Genomic DNA, 16,274 nt, shown 5'->3' on the forward strand with positions numbered 1-16,274 from the left:
TATGTTCCTCAAAGGAAGCAGAAACAGATTATTGAGCTAAACTTTGATCTTCTTTTTTAAATGGATGCATCCGGGAAAAGTTACAGCGCAACCATGAGCCTCTACAGCTGGCTACTTGAAGCTTCCCAAATACAACAAGTGATTCTTTTTTCCACATTTGCAACTTTAACCATAACCGTACTTTTCATTCATACTTTCCAGTCACACTGACAATTTTCTAAAATGAGGTTCAAGATTGATGTTTTTCCTCCCAGCGTCCACCAGTTTTAATCCATCTCATTACAGTTAGAATATGATTTACCTTCTTTTGTCAGCTGTTTCGCACCTTGTCAGCCCATTAAATGGGCGTTATCAGCTGTTATCACTACAATTATAATGGTTCAGATGTTACAGTACAATATAATTATGTTGTATGGTGTGACAATGCTGTTATTAAGGTGTGGTTAGGTTTAAGAGCAAATACCACTTGGTTAGGAAAATATCACGGTTTTGGACAAAATGATCGCTTGTGGTAAATGTGGTAAATATTGGTTATGAATGCAGTAAAATATCAGGCAGTAAATTGCGCTGAAAATGCAAGCATGGTGGTCTCGAGCTATAATTTCCTGCCTGCAACCTTTAGCCAACTAGCTATATAGTCATCCACAGAACCTGCCTCTAAGATCTGTGACGTGACAGTCCAGTAGCTTTCTATAACACAATTGTAATTTCATTTCAAACCTCACTGCACCAGCTTTGAATAACCCTATGATACTTGTCTTTATAAGAAAATGTGCCAATTGAAAAACTGAATACATATTTATCATCACAATGAATTCAGAAATGTAAATGGAAAAATATGTATTCCTCTTTTTTTTAATCAGTTTATTACAAATATAAAAAAATGTCACCCTTTTATGCACCGGCCATATTTTCCCAAGACCCAGCAACGAGATGTTGCATGTTTGAAGAATCAAAAAGCTCTAGTGGAGACTGCTGTTGATGCACTGAAGTTCAAATCAGGATCAGTGCCAAAAAAAACATTTTGTTTTCATATGATAAGATATCATAGAAACACTCAGGGATAAATTGGGAACACTGTAGTCTGTGAGGGATCGACAGTAGCCCTGTTGCAGGTGTGTTTGTGTGTGTGTGTGTGTGTAATCTTTTGTGTTTTCATTAGCCTCCATAAATTCAGGATTATATGTATTAGTGAGCAGACTGGAGCTTATTAGAGGAGGCCTGGCTGAGCGCTGTCAGCCTATTGTTGTGGTTTCCCACTGCAGCCAACAACATTATCAGCTTTGTCCTATAAAACCACTGTGTGTAAACAGCACACACACACAAACACACACATTCAGCACGCCCTGTTTTAATCTGTGTCACACATAGGAGTTCACACTGCTAATAAAATCCCACTCTGCTGTTGCTGTTACGTTTATGTTAAGTGCAGATACCAACTTACACACGTACACACTCCTATGTTCAACATCACACAAACAAGAAAATGTACACACTCACAAACAGGCACTCATGCTAACACTCTTTAATCCATCCACACAAACACACACAATATACACAATAACACAAACACACAATACTTTTGTTTAGTGTGTGACCAAAGTCCACCCACAAGCAATCTGTTCCACACAAACAAACCAGTTCGCAGTCTGAAAGGCCAGTAATACACACACACACACACACACACACACACACTTACGACATCTGAACACGCATAAAATAAGTTACACACACACGCAGATAAAAAACACGCAGGTTGCTTCCATCACTGTCATGCAAAATGGACTTGATTGTCCAATACCTCCGTTCCTCTGCTCGTCCACACACACACACACACACACACACACGCACACAAACACACACAAACCAGCTGAGCAGCAGCATTTTTCCCCCCCAAACCTAAAATAAAGCTGTGGTTCCCAAACTCAAATTTTCCGATCCAAATACGTCGCTAAGGCAGGTTGCTGAGGAGCAGGGAGTCACTGGCACTAATGTCTGTTGTGCTTTACAACTTCCTGTGTGTATATGTGTTTGTGTAATGCAGGGGAAAGTGCTTTGTAAGTGTCAAATGTGCCATGCAATAGAAAGCCTCTGGTAACTTAGTTTTCCCATGTGGGCATAAAGCTATAAAGTAAATGGAGAAATGCCATACAAAGATGGCATGCAGAAGTGCCTCTGCTCTGAAGGACCTCTATCACAGTTGCAGTCACACAGTCGAGTCATACTGGATACTGAATTATGTTTAGCCCATCACATGTTAGTGATGAAAACATATAGACACTGAAACTATCTGTGTATTTCTGTTAGAGATTTGTCCTTAAGAGGAAATAAATGCAATACATTTCATATTTGAAATGCCATGATTTCACAGACATGTACTTGTGGGTTTCAGATATTTCATCTATTTCAAATGTTCAGCACGTTATTTTATGAATCCCTTACTTTCCTACCGATTGCATGTAATCAAAGTAACTGCTGTGTAATTGTTGATTTGGAAGACATTTCTTTGAAAGTGTCCTTTTTAGGGATGCACCAATCGAGAAATAGCAGATACATGTTGATGATTATGAGCTAAATCATGCAATGTGCTCTGATAAAAGAGCTCCGCCACTTTCATGTCTCGAAGCATCATGGGCCGGTTAACAGTGTTCTCACAATGCCAAAAATATTCAAGATCCAAATTGCAGGAGCACCAGAGCCAGAAACCTGCTAAATCATTTATTTAGTGAAGAGGCGAGTGTGGAAAATCATGACGATTGAAAGAGAATTATGAGTAAACTTCCTCAGCAAAAAGAAGAAGTGAAGGTCAGCAACATGGACAGACACACTAATGGTGAAATTGTCTTTTGGTACAATCAGATCATCAGCTGGCAAAGGTGTGTGTTTTCATTTATGAATCCATCCCCTGCTTTATTATTGCTCAGTCAAGCTGTTTTTGAGTAATCTATCGGCTGTTTATTCCATCATGCCTCATACTTCTGGCTCATTCTGGGGAAGTTTTTTCTATTAAAGAGTTTAAGTGAAATGTTTTATAAACCTTGACAGTGGCCAAGTGTTAAAAGTGTTGCAGGAATCTTGTTTATGGAAGACAAAAAAAAAAGAGAGAGAGAAACAGCAGATGAAACAGACCGAGGAAAAGAGGAGATGGAGTGTGATGGAGAAGTGATAGAGCAGAGATCTATCACAGCTGCTCAGATGTTCACCAGTGGGGTTTTTATTTTTTTATTTTTGTATGTGTTTTAGCAAAGTCAGATAGAGGACATTTCTCCCGAAACAGATGTATACACATTGTGTTCCCTGAAGTAATGTGTGTGTGTATGTGTGTGTGTGTATGTGTGTGTGTGTGTGTGCATTTTTGAATTTCCGCAGCTGAAATTCCTTTAGTGTGTATGTGTGTGAGTGTGAAAGCATGCTAGTGTGATACATGTGTGAATGCTGTCATGCATATGTGATACCACCTCTGTGCTGTGTGTGTGTGTGTGTGTGTGTGTGTGTGTGTGTGTGTGTGTGTGTGTGTGTGTGTGTGTGTGTGCACGTACATGTGTCTGTGTGTTTGTATGTGTGATGTGTAAGTTTATGTGCAAATATCACGTTTTTCAATACATTACAGACCCCACTTGTCCTACTGAACCATCACATGGCCACACACACATACACACACACCCTCTTAAACACACGTTTGTTTACACTGTTCTTACTGTACATAGATTGGTAGATTAACATCTGAGTGAATACAGACCCACAAAGAGACACCACTTACTGCAAACATTGTGGGCCACTGTGTAATATCAAAGTTCCTCTTACACACACTATTACACACACACACACACACACACATGCAGTATACGAACACACAAATCAGCGTCGTGTATGTACAGCATCTGACCTCTTCTCCTTCTCAAATACACTCACTTGTCAGTACACACACACACCCATCACTGGTCTGGAAACAATCTTCTCCACCCCTGTTGGTTACCCAAACATTGTGTTGCCATGGCAACGGGACAGCACACTGTACAGCCAATATGTTTGTTATGTGGTGGGAAATGTGTGTTCATGTATTTTTGTGTGTGTGTGAGTGTGTGTGCTGATAAATGTTTATGTGTGTAACGATTGAGGGTAAGAGGTGCAGATGAAGATGATAAAATAGTCCAGTTCACTGTGGATGAATGATATCTGCATTGATAAATTGTCTGCATGTGTTTGTCAGACTGTGAGTGAATGTGAGTATGTGTCTGTGTGTTTTTCCATTGAGTTGGTCATCTGTGATGTTTGCCAGATTTAACAGAGGAGTCACCATTCCCGATTTGGGAAAAAGGAAAAGTCCACCATTCTCTGTCCCTGCAAGAATGTTTTTTTGTCATTTTTACACATAAATGGAGAATTAAATCACATGTTTTAATTATCTTTCCGCACAAAGTTGTTTAAATTTCCTCTGATTTAAAGTTAGATATCCATCACTAGTTAACGGAAGCATTGATGAATTAGGTTAATGACTCAAAGCATTTGTTCTGTGGCTCATTTCATAGAAATGTTTTAACGGCTAATACTGCCTAAAGTCCTATTCACATGGGTGTTGCTTTGAGTCCTTTGATTTGTGTTAATTGCTGTCGTCTTTGTTCCTAACCCTGTGTAAATCTGCCATGTCTGTACTCTGTAAATATCTCTGAAGTCCTGCCTAAAGGAGCGGTCAACTGAAAATATTAGTCTCATGAATCAGCAATTTGTTGTTGTTTTATTTTGAACCTAACCAGGACCGCTTGGGCTTAACTGCACTTGTTTTGCCATTTCCGGGGTTAAGAAGTATGGAGGCTGCAGTGAATTGTTAATGAGAGCTTTCATGGAGGTGAAGAGAGGAGTCAACGAAGGAACCAGTCGGCAATTTGGTGAATACAAATTTTGCCAAACTGACAAAGATCTATTTGGTAATTGTCAAAATCATATGAGGTCCTTCTAGTCCACTCGTAATAGTCCTATATTAAATGTAGTAGTAGAATTCATACTTCTAGTGGGAATATAAATATTTTAGTACCTTGAGCCTTTCCACTCTATCCATTGGGAAGTTAGGTGCTTGCTCAAGGGCTCCACCTGGAGGCAGGGGAAGGCGCTACTCCATCACTCCTCCAGCTGCTGTGTGAGTGTTAACTGGCAGCCTGTAGGTCATGAGCTTCTCCAGGCCAGAAGGTGAAAACTGTTCTCCATCTGCTATTATGGGACAGTGATAAATGGGCTAATCCCTGTAGTGTAATGAGTTAACCCCTGACATTTGCATGTGTGCGTATGTCTGTGTGTTGGTGTTTGCATATGATATTTTAATGGATTAACCTCTGCTGTGTTTGTATTAAGCAGCTGATAGATTAACCCGTGATGCTCCTGTGCATAATTGAGATGATTAGTAGGCTGCAGTGAGTCTTCCACCATAAATGAGGCACGCTGAGGATGCCAAGTCATCTGACACTATACCCAGAGAGTCAGTGCAGGAAAGTAAATAAGTCTGTTTACTCAAGTACTTCTTAAGCACAAATATTTGGTGGTAGTTTATACTTCATCTATACTATATATCAGAGGGAAGTTTTACTTTTTATTTACAAAACATGTGATCACCTCCTAAAATGGTACGCATTGTAAGATTAAACTACCCAACAGTGTCAAATGTGTCCAGATACAACATCATATGGCTGCATACTGAACATATACAGTTATGTAATATAACAACACTGAAAAGTAATTCTTCTTCAATATGAATACTTTCACTTTTGGTACTTGTATGTACATTTGCTGTGTGTAGTTTTTCTTACACCAGTTGGGATTGTCTAATTCTTTCGCACGATGCCATAAAATGCTAAAATCACATTAAACACATCACTGTTGTGATGTTGCTGGTGGTAAGGTGGTTGTTAAGGTTGTTCCACAGGGTGTTTGTGTTGTCCGCTCACATATCCTGAATCGGGCTCGAATGTTGTATAAATATATTTCAGAAGTTGTCCTTTTGAGTTAAGTATCTTGAGAAAGAAGTAAAAGCCTATGACTGCTGTTTGTTTATGTATTCTCTGGACTCGGGAGTAAGCTTCCAAAAGCTAACCAATCAGGACAGAGGGGATCATCAGGAGACAGAAGCTAAAACAGCCTGTTTCAGACAGAGGCTGAACTGAGGGGCTGGATTAAGGGCCAGTATCAGATAAATAAGGAGTTTTTTTAACTTTAAATCCTGCAAAGATACTAAAGTAGAGCCCCAGATGAAAAAATAGATGTCCTGTAAGAATATTTCTTATTGCAGGACATTTACTTTTACATTGTTGTATTGCTTTAAGTTTACTTTAAATTTCAAGAATTACTGTCCCGTTGTGGATTCAAATGTAATGCTGCTAAAATTATGCCGATGAAGATCCAAAACAGGTTGCAGGCCTGTGATCAGAGATAATCGGTTATATAAGCTACTATGTGTGTGTTTACTGCGTGTGTTTGTGTGTGTGTGTGTTCCCATATTCCTCCCTATAGGCCTATGAGGACTCTCTCAGCTCAGTCTTTGTTATAGCCTGTAGTGGATTTGGATGAGAATATGGGTTTTGTTCCAGTCTGGAAACGCAGATAAACACACACATTGACACACATGCCCGGAGGCACTTACACGCATACATACTATACACACATTGTTTCCTGCTCAATAGCCCTGCGACCGCAGATATTAGCTTTTCAACCAAATATGAACAGAGACCAACTACTATAATAAATACACACAGTATCTCTCTCTCTCACACACACAAACACACACACACACGTCTCCTTTCTCCACACTAGCATTTGCTTGGTCAATAACAGGAGCTACACTTAGAAGTTTAAGTACGGATAGAGTTTAGAAAGAAATCATTGGCTTGGTTCATCAACAGAATGCTATTACAGTTAAAGGTCCAGTGTATTGCCGCTTTATTGCTGTTTTGTTGTAATTAATGGGACAACGGTTTAAGGTAGAGAACGATTACAGATCATTGATAATTGAGATTGGTTAAATTGCTTCAAGTGCTGTTTCAGTTGTGGCATCTCAGCATTGTTCTAGTTTCTTGTCAGTTTCTGTTGTCTGTCAGTGTGTCTTGTTGAAATTGATGAGGTTGTTGGAGGTTGTTGTTAATAGCAGCAGCAGCAGACAAACACTATCTTTCTTTTAAAAGCCTCCTTCTTCTTTGTCATTTTTCCTGCTCAGTCTCTCTTTTTTCCATGCTAGTGTGTTTTTGGATGATTTCTTTTTCTTCTGATGTCTCTGATTACCTTATATGCTGACCTGTGCAACTTCAAAGACAGTTCACTTTGAATTCAGTCAAAATCCTACAAAGAACCCACAACTCCTTTACTAGACTGTTTACTTTCAGTTAATAGCCTTTATATCATAGTGCAACCCTTTTTACATTATGATGAAAATTGTGTTCTTGGATTGGCTGAATTGATGGTGATTGTCCTGGTTTCCCACAGCCAAAAAATGTAATTGAATTTTCACTGTATTTGACTATACTGTCAAATAACCAAAGTGGAGGGCAATGTGAAATATCCAATACCGATACAAACATGTCCAAAATGAAATTGCAAAGCTGCTGCTGGATCCCAAATGTTCCCTGATTGTACGAGCCAAATTCATCATTGTGATTCAGCATTGCTCACCTGCCAAAATTACTAATAGAGAAATTAAAGTCACCAGCCAATGCTAGACTTCAATAAGCTTTTCGCATACAAGTGACAAGGTTTTTAGGTTTCAAGGCTGATATCGAGCCGATTTTTATTATTCCGACATGACAAGCGGAAGATTAAAGTTAGTCTCGATAAGGAACGCGAACTGGCAGAGTGTGGAGTTTTATCAGATCAATTTTCCCAGTGAGCTGCCCGATAGCATCATATCCTAATCTGACATTAGATGTTATCATTAGATGAGGTGGAAATATAAAAAGTTGTAAAGGTAAAACATCCTAAAGTGTGAATGTGTGCTTGTGGGAAATCCAAATGCTGCTCTTTTCTGTTTCCTCTTGGTTTTCCAGTTTCCAGCCTGTACTTTCCTCACTGTTCTTCCTTCTCTTCTTCCCTCCTCCTCTTTTCCTTCCCACTTCCTCTTCCTCCTCCTCCTCCTCCTCCTCAGTAAAACCATCAACGTGAAAGTAGTTGACGACGAGGAGTACGAGAAGAACAAAACCTTCTACATAGAGATCGGAGAGCCTCGCCTGGTGGAGAGCAACGACACCAAAGGTCAGGAAGGGGGTGAGCCTCGTGACCCTGTGAACTTTGACCCCAGAGTGTCCAACACACTGCAGATGCTGCATGTTCTCAATGGAGGCACACAGGAGGAGATTCAAATGTTCTGTCTTTCTTTCTACTACATTTCTCCTCCTGATGTGTCCTTAGTATTACAGTGAACATGCAGCAGGTTGTGGATCACCTCATCTCACCACATCCACTACTCCACTTTGTGTGTACGCGTGCGTGTGTCTGACAATTTTTTTTTGTGTGTGTGTACATACCTTGTCATATTGTTTGTGTACCATGCATGCATTTACCACCTCCCTCTATGTGTGTGTGTGTGTGTGTGTACGTGTTTGTCCCATACAGGAAGACCATATCCATTAGGATCTTAGACCGGGAAGTGTACAATAAGCAGTCCTCCTTCTACGTTCTACTTGACCTCCCCGAATGGAGACGCAGCGGGAAGGAACGGACAGGTGTGACATCCAATCAGCACTTAGAACGCACTCAATGAGGTTTTTAAAGTAGTGAATCCTGAATCAACAGGCCAATCCTTGCTAATACAATCCCAATTATTAACACACACACACACACACACACATGGTGAGCTAGGAAAATCTTGTTATTTTTTCAAATCCTTTGGAATTCATGGGAAAATAGCAGTAACCAGATGGCTGTACAGATTGTAATTGCGTCCATACTATGTTGGCAGGTTATGATTAAGCAGTTTGACAGAATGAAGTCTACTCATAACAGTGTGTGTTCAGTTGATGCACACTATTTCACCACAATGCAAGAAAAGATACAGCTCCAGAAAGCATAAAATAACTAACTATAAACTATACTAAACTACAACGTGTGTGTACTAAATATACTATTATAAAAAACATTGGCAGTGATAATTTGTCAAAATGACATTTTAAAGCTGCAGTATAATTGGCATAAGATGGTGCAAACATAGTATATATAGTATAATATTATTGGAAATACTATAATTTCCTGAAAGGAAATAGGTGCTATTCTCCTGCACTGAAATTCAATGGATGTTCTGCATTTTAAAAAAGCAGTATCTAAGTTTTTCAGAAAAAAAACAGGATAAAAGGCAGCACACAGAAAATCAGCAATAAGAATCTCCTCAGGTATTGATCTTTTAGATAACTTTAATTACAGTTAATTGGCTTATAAACCTGCTAATATGTTTTGGCAGTGAGTTGTCAAACAGGTGTCATACAAGCTCTGAGGAAGGCTGATTTTTAATGATGTATAATTGTATAATTTACTGTCAGTACAAAACTGTTAATTTCTTGCATAATAACTGATTAGCGTAGGATGTATCGAGGATATTAGAGTACCACCTGCACAAACTTAACAGCAGGAAAATACAAGAATATAACAGTGCCACCCATACTGTCTGATTGACAGGTGATCTCAGGAGTCAACTAATAACAGAAAATGACTCGTTAGAGGATATTAAAGGTTATTTGTCTTTGTGGAGTTAGTCATCTGTGCAATTTAATGCATATTTATTTTATGCAAAGCCAAAAAATGATAGCTCAGACAAGAGGACTTGACAGTTAACAAGAAAAAAGCACTTTACAACTGGCAGCGCTACAAGAAATAAAATCAAAGCGCTTATACCATATTTCTAAAGTGACAAAACACAGAGCTGCTCCCTAATCGCTCATGTTTTAACAGGCCTGTTGGTTTGGGATTCAGACTGAACACACACTGGAGCGATTCTGCTGCTCCCTTCTGTACTTCTAAGTTTTTCCTTTCTTTTTTTCTACTTTTCCTCCTCTGCTTCTCTTCAGAGGTCTTTGCAGAAGGCTGAGTGGGATTCACACCTGTCCTCCCCTTTGTTCTCCTTTCCTGCTCCTCTGTCCTGTTCTCTCACTTCCCCTCATCCAGCCGAGAGCTTTTCCGTGCTTTGTGATCTGTTCTCTGGTGGTGTTCAAAAAAATGTCACAGTTTTCTTCAAAGTGTTCACATGCAACTGGATTATGTATCGTTGGCACACAAAAAGAAAAACACATGGAGATAATACCCAAGATGATGTGCTTCACTGTGGGGATGACTATGATGGGAATAGCACTCGTGGTCAGCTATCATCCCATCAACCCACTAAGGAATGTCTCTGAGTTCAAATTTTCTCTTTATTTTGCCCCAGTCACACCCCTAGCAAGGAAATATCACACATCTCTCACAGGAATTACTACTTTGATCACCGACATCTGTAGTATCTTCTTTCATTTGTGAAAGGTGACTTACAGAAGCAGTCTGAACCCACACTAAACATAGAAATGGATGGCGTATCATATCACGAACAACTAGGCTGCAAGCTCGCAACAGGACTAATGAATTGTTGTATTTTGTAGATCGATATATATTAATTGCTTGCTGCTGGGTTTGCAAAAGGTCAATTGATTACACACCAGTCAAATCCATTCAAAAGACTTAAATCAAAAAACAAGGCTGATAACAGGGTTGTTCTTCTTTGCTCATGACTGTGACAATTTGTAAAGAACTCCATCTCATCTCCTGACTTTTACAAATAATCTGCCTCAAAAAGGCATCTTTCCTAAATCAAACCCCAGTTCTATAATAGTAATCCAACCAGAAGGAGCCAGCATAGATAAAGAATTGTTTGAATAGCAAATACAGCCCTTAAACCAAGAGTGATAAAGCATAAAACGGAGTCTGTCTTCAGTGTCATCTGAATCATAACATAACATAACAGCTTTTAGTCTTTAGGGAGAACATTAAACCTACAGCACCTGTTTCTATAGCTAATGATGTAACACTATTATATAACACATCATTGCCAGTGTACCAATTGGTGCAATTAAAACAGCGGTGAGATGTGTTTTTAAAGATGTGTGTGCTTGAGTGTCACATGCTGCATGTATGCATCTGTGTGTGTCCATCCGTTATCTCTTCTTCCTTTTCTATTACGGTCTTATGAAACGAACAAAACACAAGGGATTTTCCACTTGTTATTCATTGCCTTTCAAACACACACAAACCCAAATAAAACTTAGCTTTTTAACTGACATGATCCGCTGACCAAATGTATTTTACTAAATGGTGGAAACAGGTTATATTTTGTGTGTTTTGAAGTGAATCAGCCCAGCAGTGTTTTCAGGTCATTATCTAAAGGGGATTGTATGCCCTTAAACTCACTTTAACTCTACTGGGTACACTCATTAAAAGTACCTTTATCTCTGTCTCTCTCACACACACACACACACACACACACACACAGAGCAGTGCTATCAGTGTGTTAATGGAAGCGTGTGTTTACCAGGCATCAGCACTGTTTATAGTGATGAGGGGATCAAAGACGAGGGCTGGATATCACATCATCACAGTCAGGGGATCAAACACACCTCCGGGGACACACAGAGACAGACACACACACGGTTCGGGGGCTGCAGTGCGTTATTGTGTTTAATGTGCGTATTTTATGACCTGATGATGGTTCTCTCTGTGCTAGTAAATTAGCCTTGTACAGATCTTTATGGCTTCTCCAGTACTCAGCGTACATGTGCTCGCTTATGTGTACATTCATCTGTGTCCACATGTGTATAAGTGCGTTTATAATAGAAGCTTGTCAGATTTTCTGCATTTTGAGTAATTTTGTAGCTGTAGTAAGTGCTTTCCAGAGTCCTGTATTTGGACGATAAAGGTTTCACCACACATTTTCTCAACTCTTTGTGAAAATAAATCAGATATTGAGAATGCATAATGACTAAAATAACAGTCCTATAGCTTTATTATGAAGATGACCTATTAGTTCAATTTGGGTAAATTATTTGCAGATTAATTAATTGTGCTACAAAACCGCGATCCTAGAACATTGAACATTTGTTTGGTTTGCCTGTCCTGTCAGAGCGCCCCTGCCTATTTGTAATAGTTGTACTTTAAACTGAGAAATGTTACTGCCAACTGCAGCCATTTTTATCTCATAGCATAGTCATAACTGGCCAAAAGTACTGGAGATGAAGCCAAATTTGAGAAATATCCACAGATGTTTTGTCATAGGGTTAGTGTTAGATGTATGGTTAAATGTAAGCTCAGCAAAAAACTGGAACTAATTAATACAAAAAACACAAGTCAACTCTGTTGGGAGTAATTGATCAACAGAGAATTAAATTATTTTCTGCAACATTTACAGTTTTTAATTTGTATATAATGTGTGTCATATTAACATGCATTTTTTGGCAGTTTTGCAGTCTCCCCAAGTTATTTTCCCAATTGATTGATTAGTTGTTTGGTCTAACATGTTTGAAAATGGTGAAAAATATCAGTCACTTTTTCCCAAAGTCACAGAAGACTCCCTAAACCAGAAAATATTCACATTTGAGGAACTGGAATCAGAGAATTTTTGGATTTCTTCTTTTAAAAAATGGCTCAAAATGGTAAATTAATTATCAAAATCTTTGGCGATGTATTTTCTATCATTCGACTAATCGATAACAGCAATCGACTCATCACTGCAGCTCTAACTGAAGGTGAAAATACAAGAAGTAATGGCATTAAAAACTGCTGCACAGTACAAAACAACACAACGAACTATGTCTTTATGAGATGTGTTAAAATCACATAGATTATAAACCATATTTCATCTATTTGCATTTCATAGCAGAGACAGGTGACTGACAGGAGGACAGCCTGTGTTCTGTCTGAGATTTGGTTGTTCATGTTTTTCTACCCCTCTGTCTGTTGGTGGTTGCCAAGACTGTTTTTTCAGTAAATTAACTCTTCTTACACAGACAGCATTGCAGAGAGACTTTTGAATTTCAAATTGATTTTCTCAATACATTTTGGCACCGTCCAACATATTTCAAATAAGCTTTTAAGTATCCTGCCCCTGAGACAGCAGCTGAAGAATGACCAAAAGAGTCGCGTTCTCCCTCTAATGTTGATTAATGTGTGAATTGTGCCTTCAGATATAAATTCCAGCAAACAGCTTTAACATTCAGGGAGCGTGAAAGAGTGAGAGAACAGAATCAGCCTTTCTTATAGGAATCCAGTAAGGTTCTGTTTCATCTTCTGTCAGACCGGTACTTCAAATATTAGTGAAGTGCCTGTGAGCTGGAGATAAAAGCTTGATATTCATTTGCTTTTTTTTGTTGTTTCATTTAGCTGTGCTTCACTGTAAGTAGCTGAGGTTGACAGGATCAATGCACCGACTAAACAGCATGAGATCTAACATTTGAAATACTGATACAACTAATTTGACACAGTACAGAGAAGCAGATGGGAAGAGAAGCAGTGTAGTTCAGGTATTTCACTTCAAGCTGTTGACTTTACTGAGAACTGGAAAGAAGCAAATGATGGTATAACACAATAATATGAGTAAAATCTTACTGTTAGTTTTAGGGGATGCTGTACCTTTCCATTATCCGGAGTGACTTTTATGGAGTTAGCAGGTAAAGGGTTCACAGTTCAGTGCCTTTTTGATTTTTTAGCAGCAAATCACATTTCTGCTTCTTCTGGAAATGAGGAAAGTACTCCCTGCTAGTTAAAAAGCTTACAATATTTCCATCCTGTGTCACTTTTTTCACAATTTATACAACCCTTCCACCCATATATGCCTGTCCACATATTGATTCACGGTTGCAACAAGTGCAACAAGTTCTCATTTGTTAAGGCAATGAAAAGGCTCGTAAATTGCTTTTCCATGAACCTTTTTCATCCGCTTCTATTTCTGGTAGAGTTTCCCTACATGTCCTAGATTGCCTTTCAGCAACCTCCGGAGAGCAGGTGTGAACCTTTATCCAACTTTGGTTTGTTTGTGCAGGTGGAGCTACAGTGTAGTAGATATGTAATATTTGCAGGTGAAGACAGATACCCAGTCATCTAGTGGTGTTTTCACTCTCTTCTAGAAGTAAAAGTTAGATTCTCTCAAGGTTTTAGAAGTTCCCAGATGACTCTGTGATATTACACGTTTTTGATTTGGTTTGGAGACGCTTCAGGACTGCAGAGGGGGGGCAGGAGGGGATTTCATCTAGGCCTGACAGGGGGGCAGAGGAGAGTTCACTGCAGCCTGTAAATCTCCGTCAGTCATCCTGGTGGCAGAAAGTACGGCGTAAGGAAGGAACAGCGCTGAGAGGGAAAACAGCTGAAAACACATGCACCCTGCAGAGGGTGATGACCTCATGTTCTACAATACACGCAGTATCTCAAACATGCATCGACACACACAGTATACGCTAATAAGTACATTCCAACATGTGGCCACACGGATGCACACACACACACACACACACACACACACACACACACACACACACACACACACACACACACACACACACACACACACACACATATGTATGTTTGTGTGGGGATATGTGACAGATTTTGTCTGACAGCACTGTCCTCTCCTCTCATCCTCCTTTTTCCTTGTGTCCTCTCTCTGCCCCCTGTGTGCCTGTGTGTCTGTACGTAGCATGTCTCTGTTGCCTTGCGTCATGCCACAGTACATAAAATAATCATCAACCCTTGCACTCATTAAGATCGTGAATGTGCCAAAACAATGGAAATTAATTGGGGGCATGATACTCTGTTTATCGTGTGTCAATGTATTCACAAGGGTCATATTGAGTTAATTCATTAGTGCATATATTACATCTATTTTATGAAGCTCCCGTTGTTGTTGTGTGCACAATACTAAACAACATTAGTAATGCATTTTAATGAGGTGTTGTGAAACTGTATCATTAACTTCCTCATCAGTCAGTATAAATCAATGTAAATGGATGTATTTGTATCTTTATGACATTAATGTGAAGATATAAGTGAGTAACATTCACATTAGCAATGATTAATGATCATTGGAAATTAATGTTGTCGTCGTTTTGTTTATTTTATCAGTCAAATTCATCACTATGATGATTAGCTTCATAGGCAGTGATAGTGTTAATAAACACAAAAGTAAATGATGGAGCAGAGGATTATATTGATTGGACTGTAGACTATTACCTGATGTGCCAAATGGCCACAGATCAGATAAAGTGGATACATTTACACAGTCAGACTCCAGACACTCAAATAAAATGTCAGACAGTAAATATTGCGCCCTCAGGCACAGCCTTGGTCTTCCTCCACTCTCTCTTATCATCATTATCTTGTTCCTCTTTCTCCTTCTCATATCCCCCTTCCCTCCCTTCACCCACTCACTTATATAACTTCTGCTCCTCTCTGCTTTCTTTTATCTCTCCTTCTCACCTTTCTTCTCTTCCTTAATCCTCATCCCATCAAACCCATTATCCTCTTATCTGCCGTCACCATCTTCCTCTGTTTTTCCCTTGTCATCCCCCTCCCTTCTTCCTCTGTCCTCTCCTTTTCCCCAAACTAGTTAAAAGCCTGTCAAGTTTTAAAAGTTCCATTTGTCCTCTCTCCTCCTGCTGCTCTCTTCTGCTCCTATTCTGCCTTTTCCTACGGGACTCTCCAAAAGTGTGACAGCGTAACAGCCCTTTCTTCCTCGTCCTCCTTCTCCTTGCCTCGTCCCCTGCTGTACTATTTAATCCCGTCAAAGGCCGTGTCTTCTCCTGTCTCCTCCCTGTCTTATTTCTCCTTCCATCTGCTCATCTCATGCCTGACACAGTGCAGACACATTGCAGAGGTTTCCCTCCTCTGCTCCTCCTCTTGTCTTTATATGTTGACAGAGTGCAAATATACCACCCCTCCCTGCTTACTCTTCCCTTCTCTTCCTTACTTTGCCTCCTCTGATGGAGCCTGAATCCATCAAATATGACAGCATGTAAAAAAACCCTCTCCTCTTCTCTCCTCTCCTATTCTCTCCTCTCCTCTCCTATCCTCTCCTCTCCTATCCAGTAGTTATGTCTCTCAATCTCCATCCATCTCTTTGCTTCTTTCCCTCTTTTCTCTGGCTTTCTTTCTCTCAGCTCTTCACTCCTGCCTCACTTTACCTCTCCCCCTCTTCCTCCTGTCATCCTCCATCTATTCTATCGAAGTGGGCACTCTTTCAAAGCATGACAAGGTGCAAAAGCCCACGTGCACACTACACATACACACACACACACACA

General features: G+C 39.6%; 1 protein-coding gene across 16 annotated transcripts in view; it reads left to right on the forward strand.

The window, feature by feature from the left end:
* slc8a1b (solute carrier family 8 member 1b) overlaps positions 1 to 16,274 on the forward strand; it is a 125,557-nt gene that overhangs the window by 78,802 nt on the left and 30,481 nt on the right. For 3 of the 16 annotated variants that reach the window (XM_062430693.1, XM_062430703.1, XM_062430704.1), the window contains exon 4: positions 8,120 to 8,226. In XM_062430693.1, the coding sequence (XP_062286677.1) occupies positions 8,120 to 8,226 (107 nt within the window). Of the gene's footprint in view, positions 1 to 8,119; positions 8,256 to 8,321; positions 8,341 to 8,390; positions 8,405 to 8,586; positions 8,699 to 9,606; positions 9,616 to 11,531; positions 11,543 to 11,862; positions 11,868 to 12,890; positions 12,913 to 14,023; positions 14,035 to 15,240; positions 15,257 to 16,274 lie in introns of all 16 variants that reach the window. The other 13 variants (XM_062430699.1, XM_062430694.1, XM_062430695.1 and 10 more) reach the window with 12 other exon arrangements.

Source organism: Scomber scombrus, chromosome 12, assembly GCF_963691925.1.
Source record: "Scomber scombrus chromosome 12, fScoSco1.1, whole genome shotgun sequence".
Lineage (NCBI taxonomy): Eukaryota > Metazoa > Chordata > Actinopteri > Scombriformes > Scombridae > Scomber > Scomber scombrus.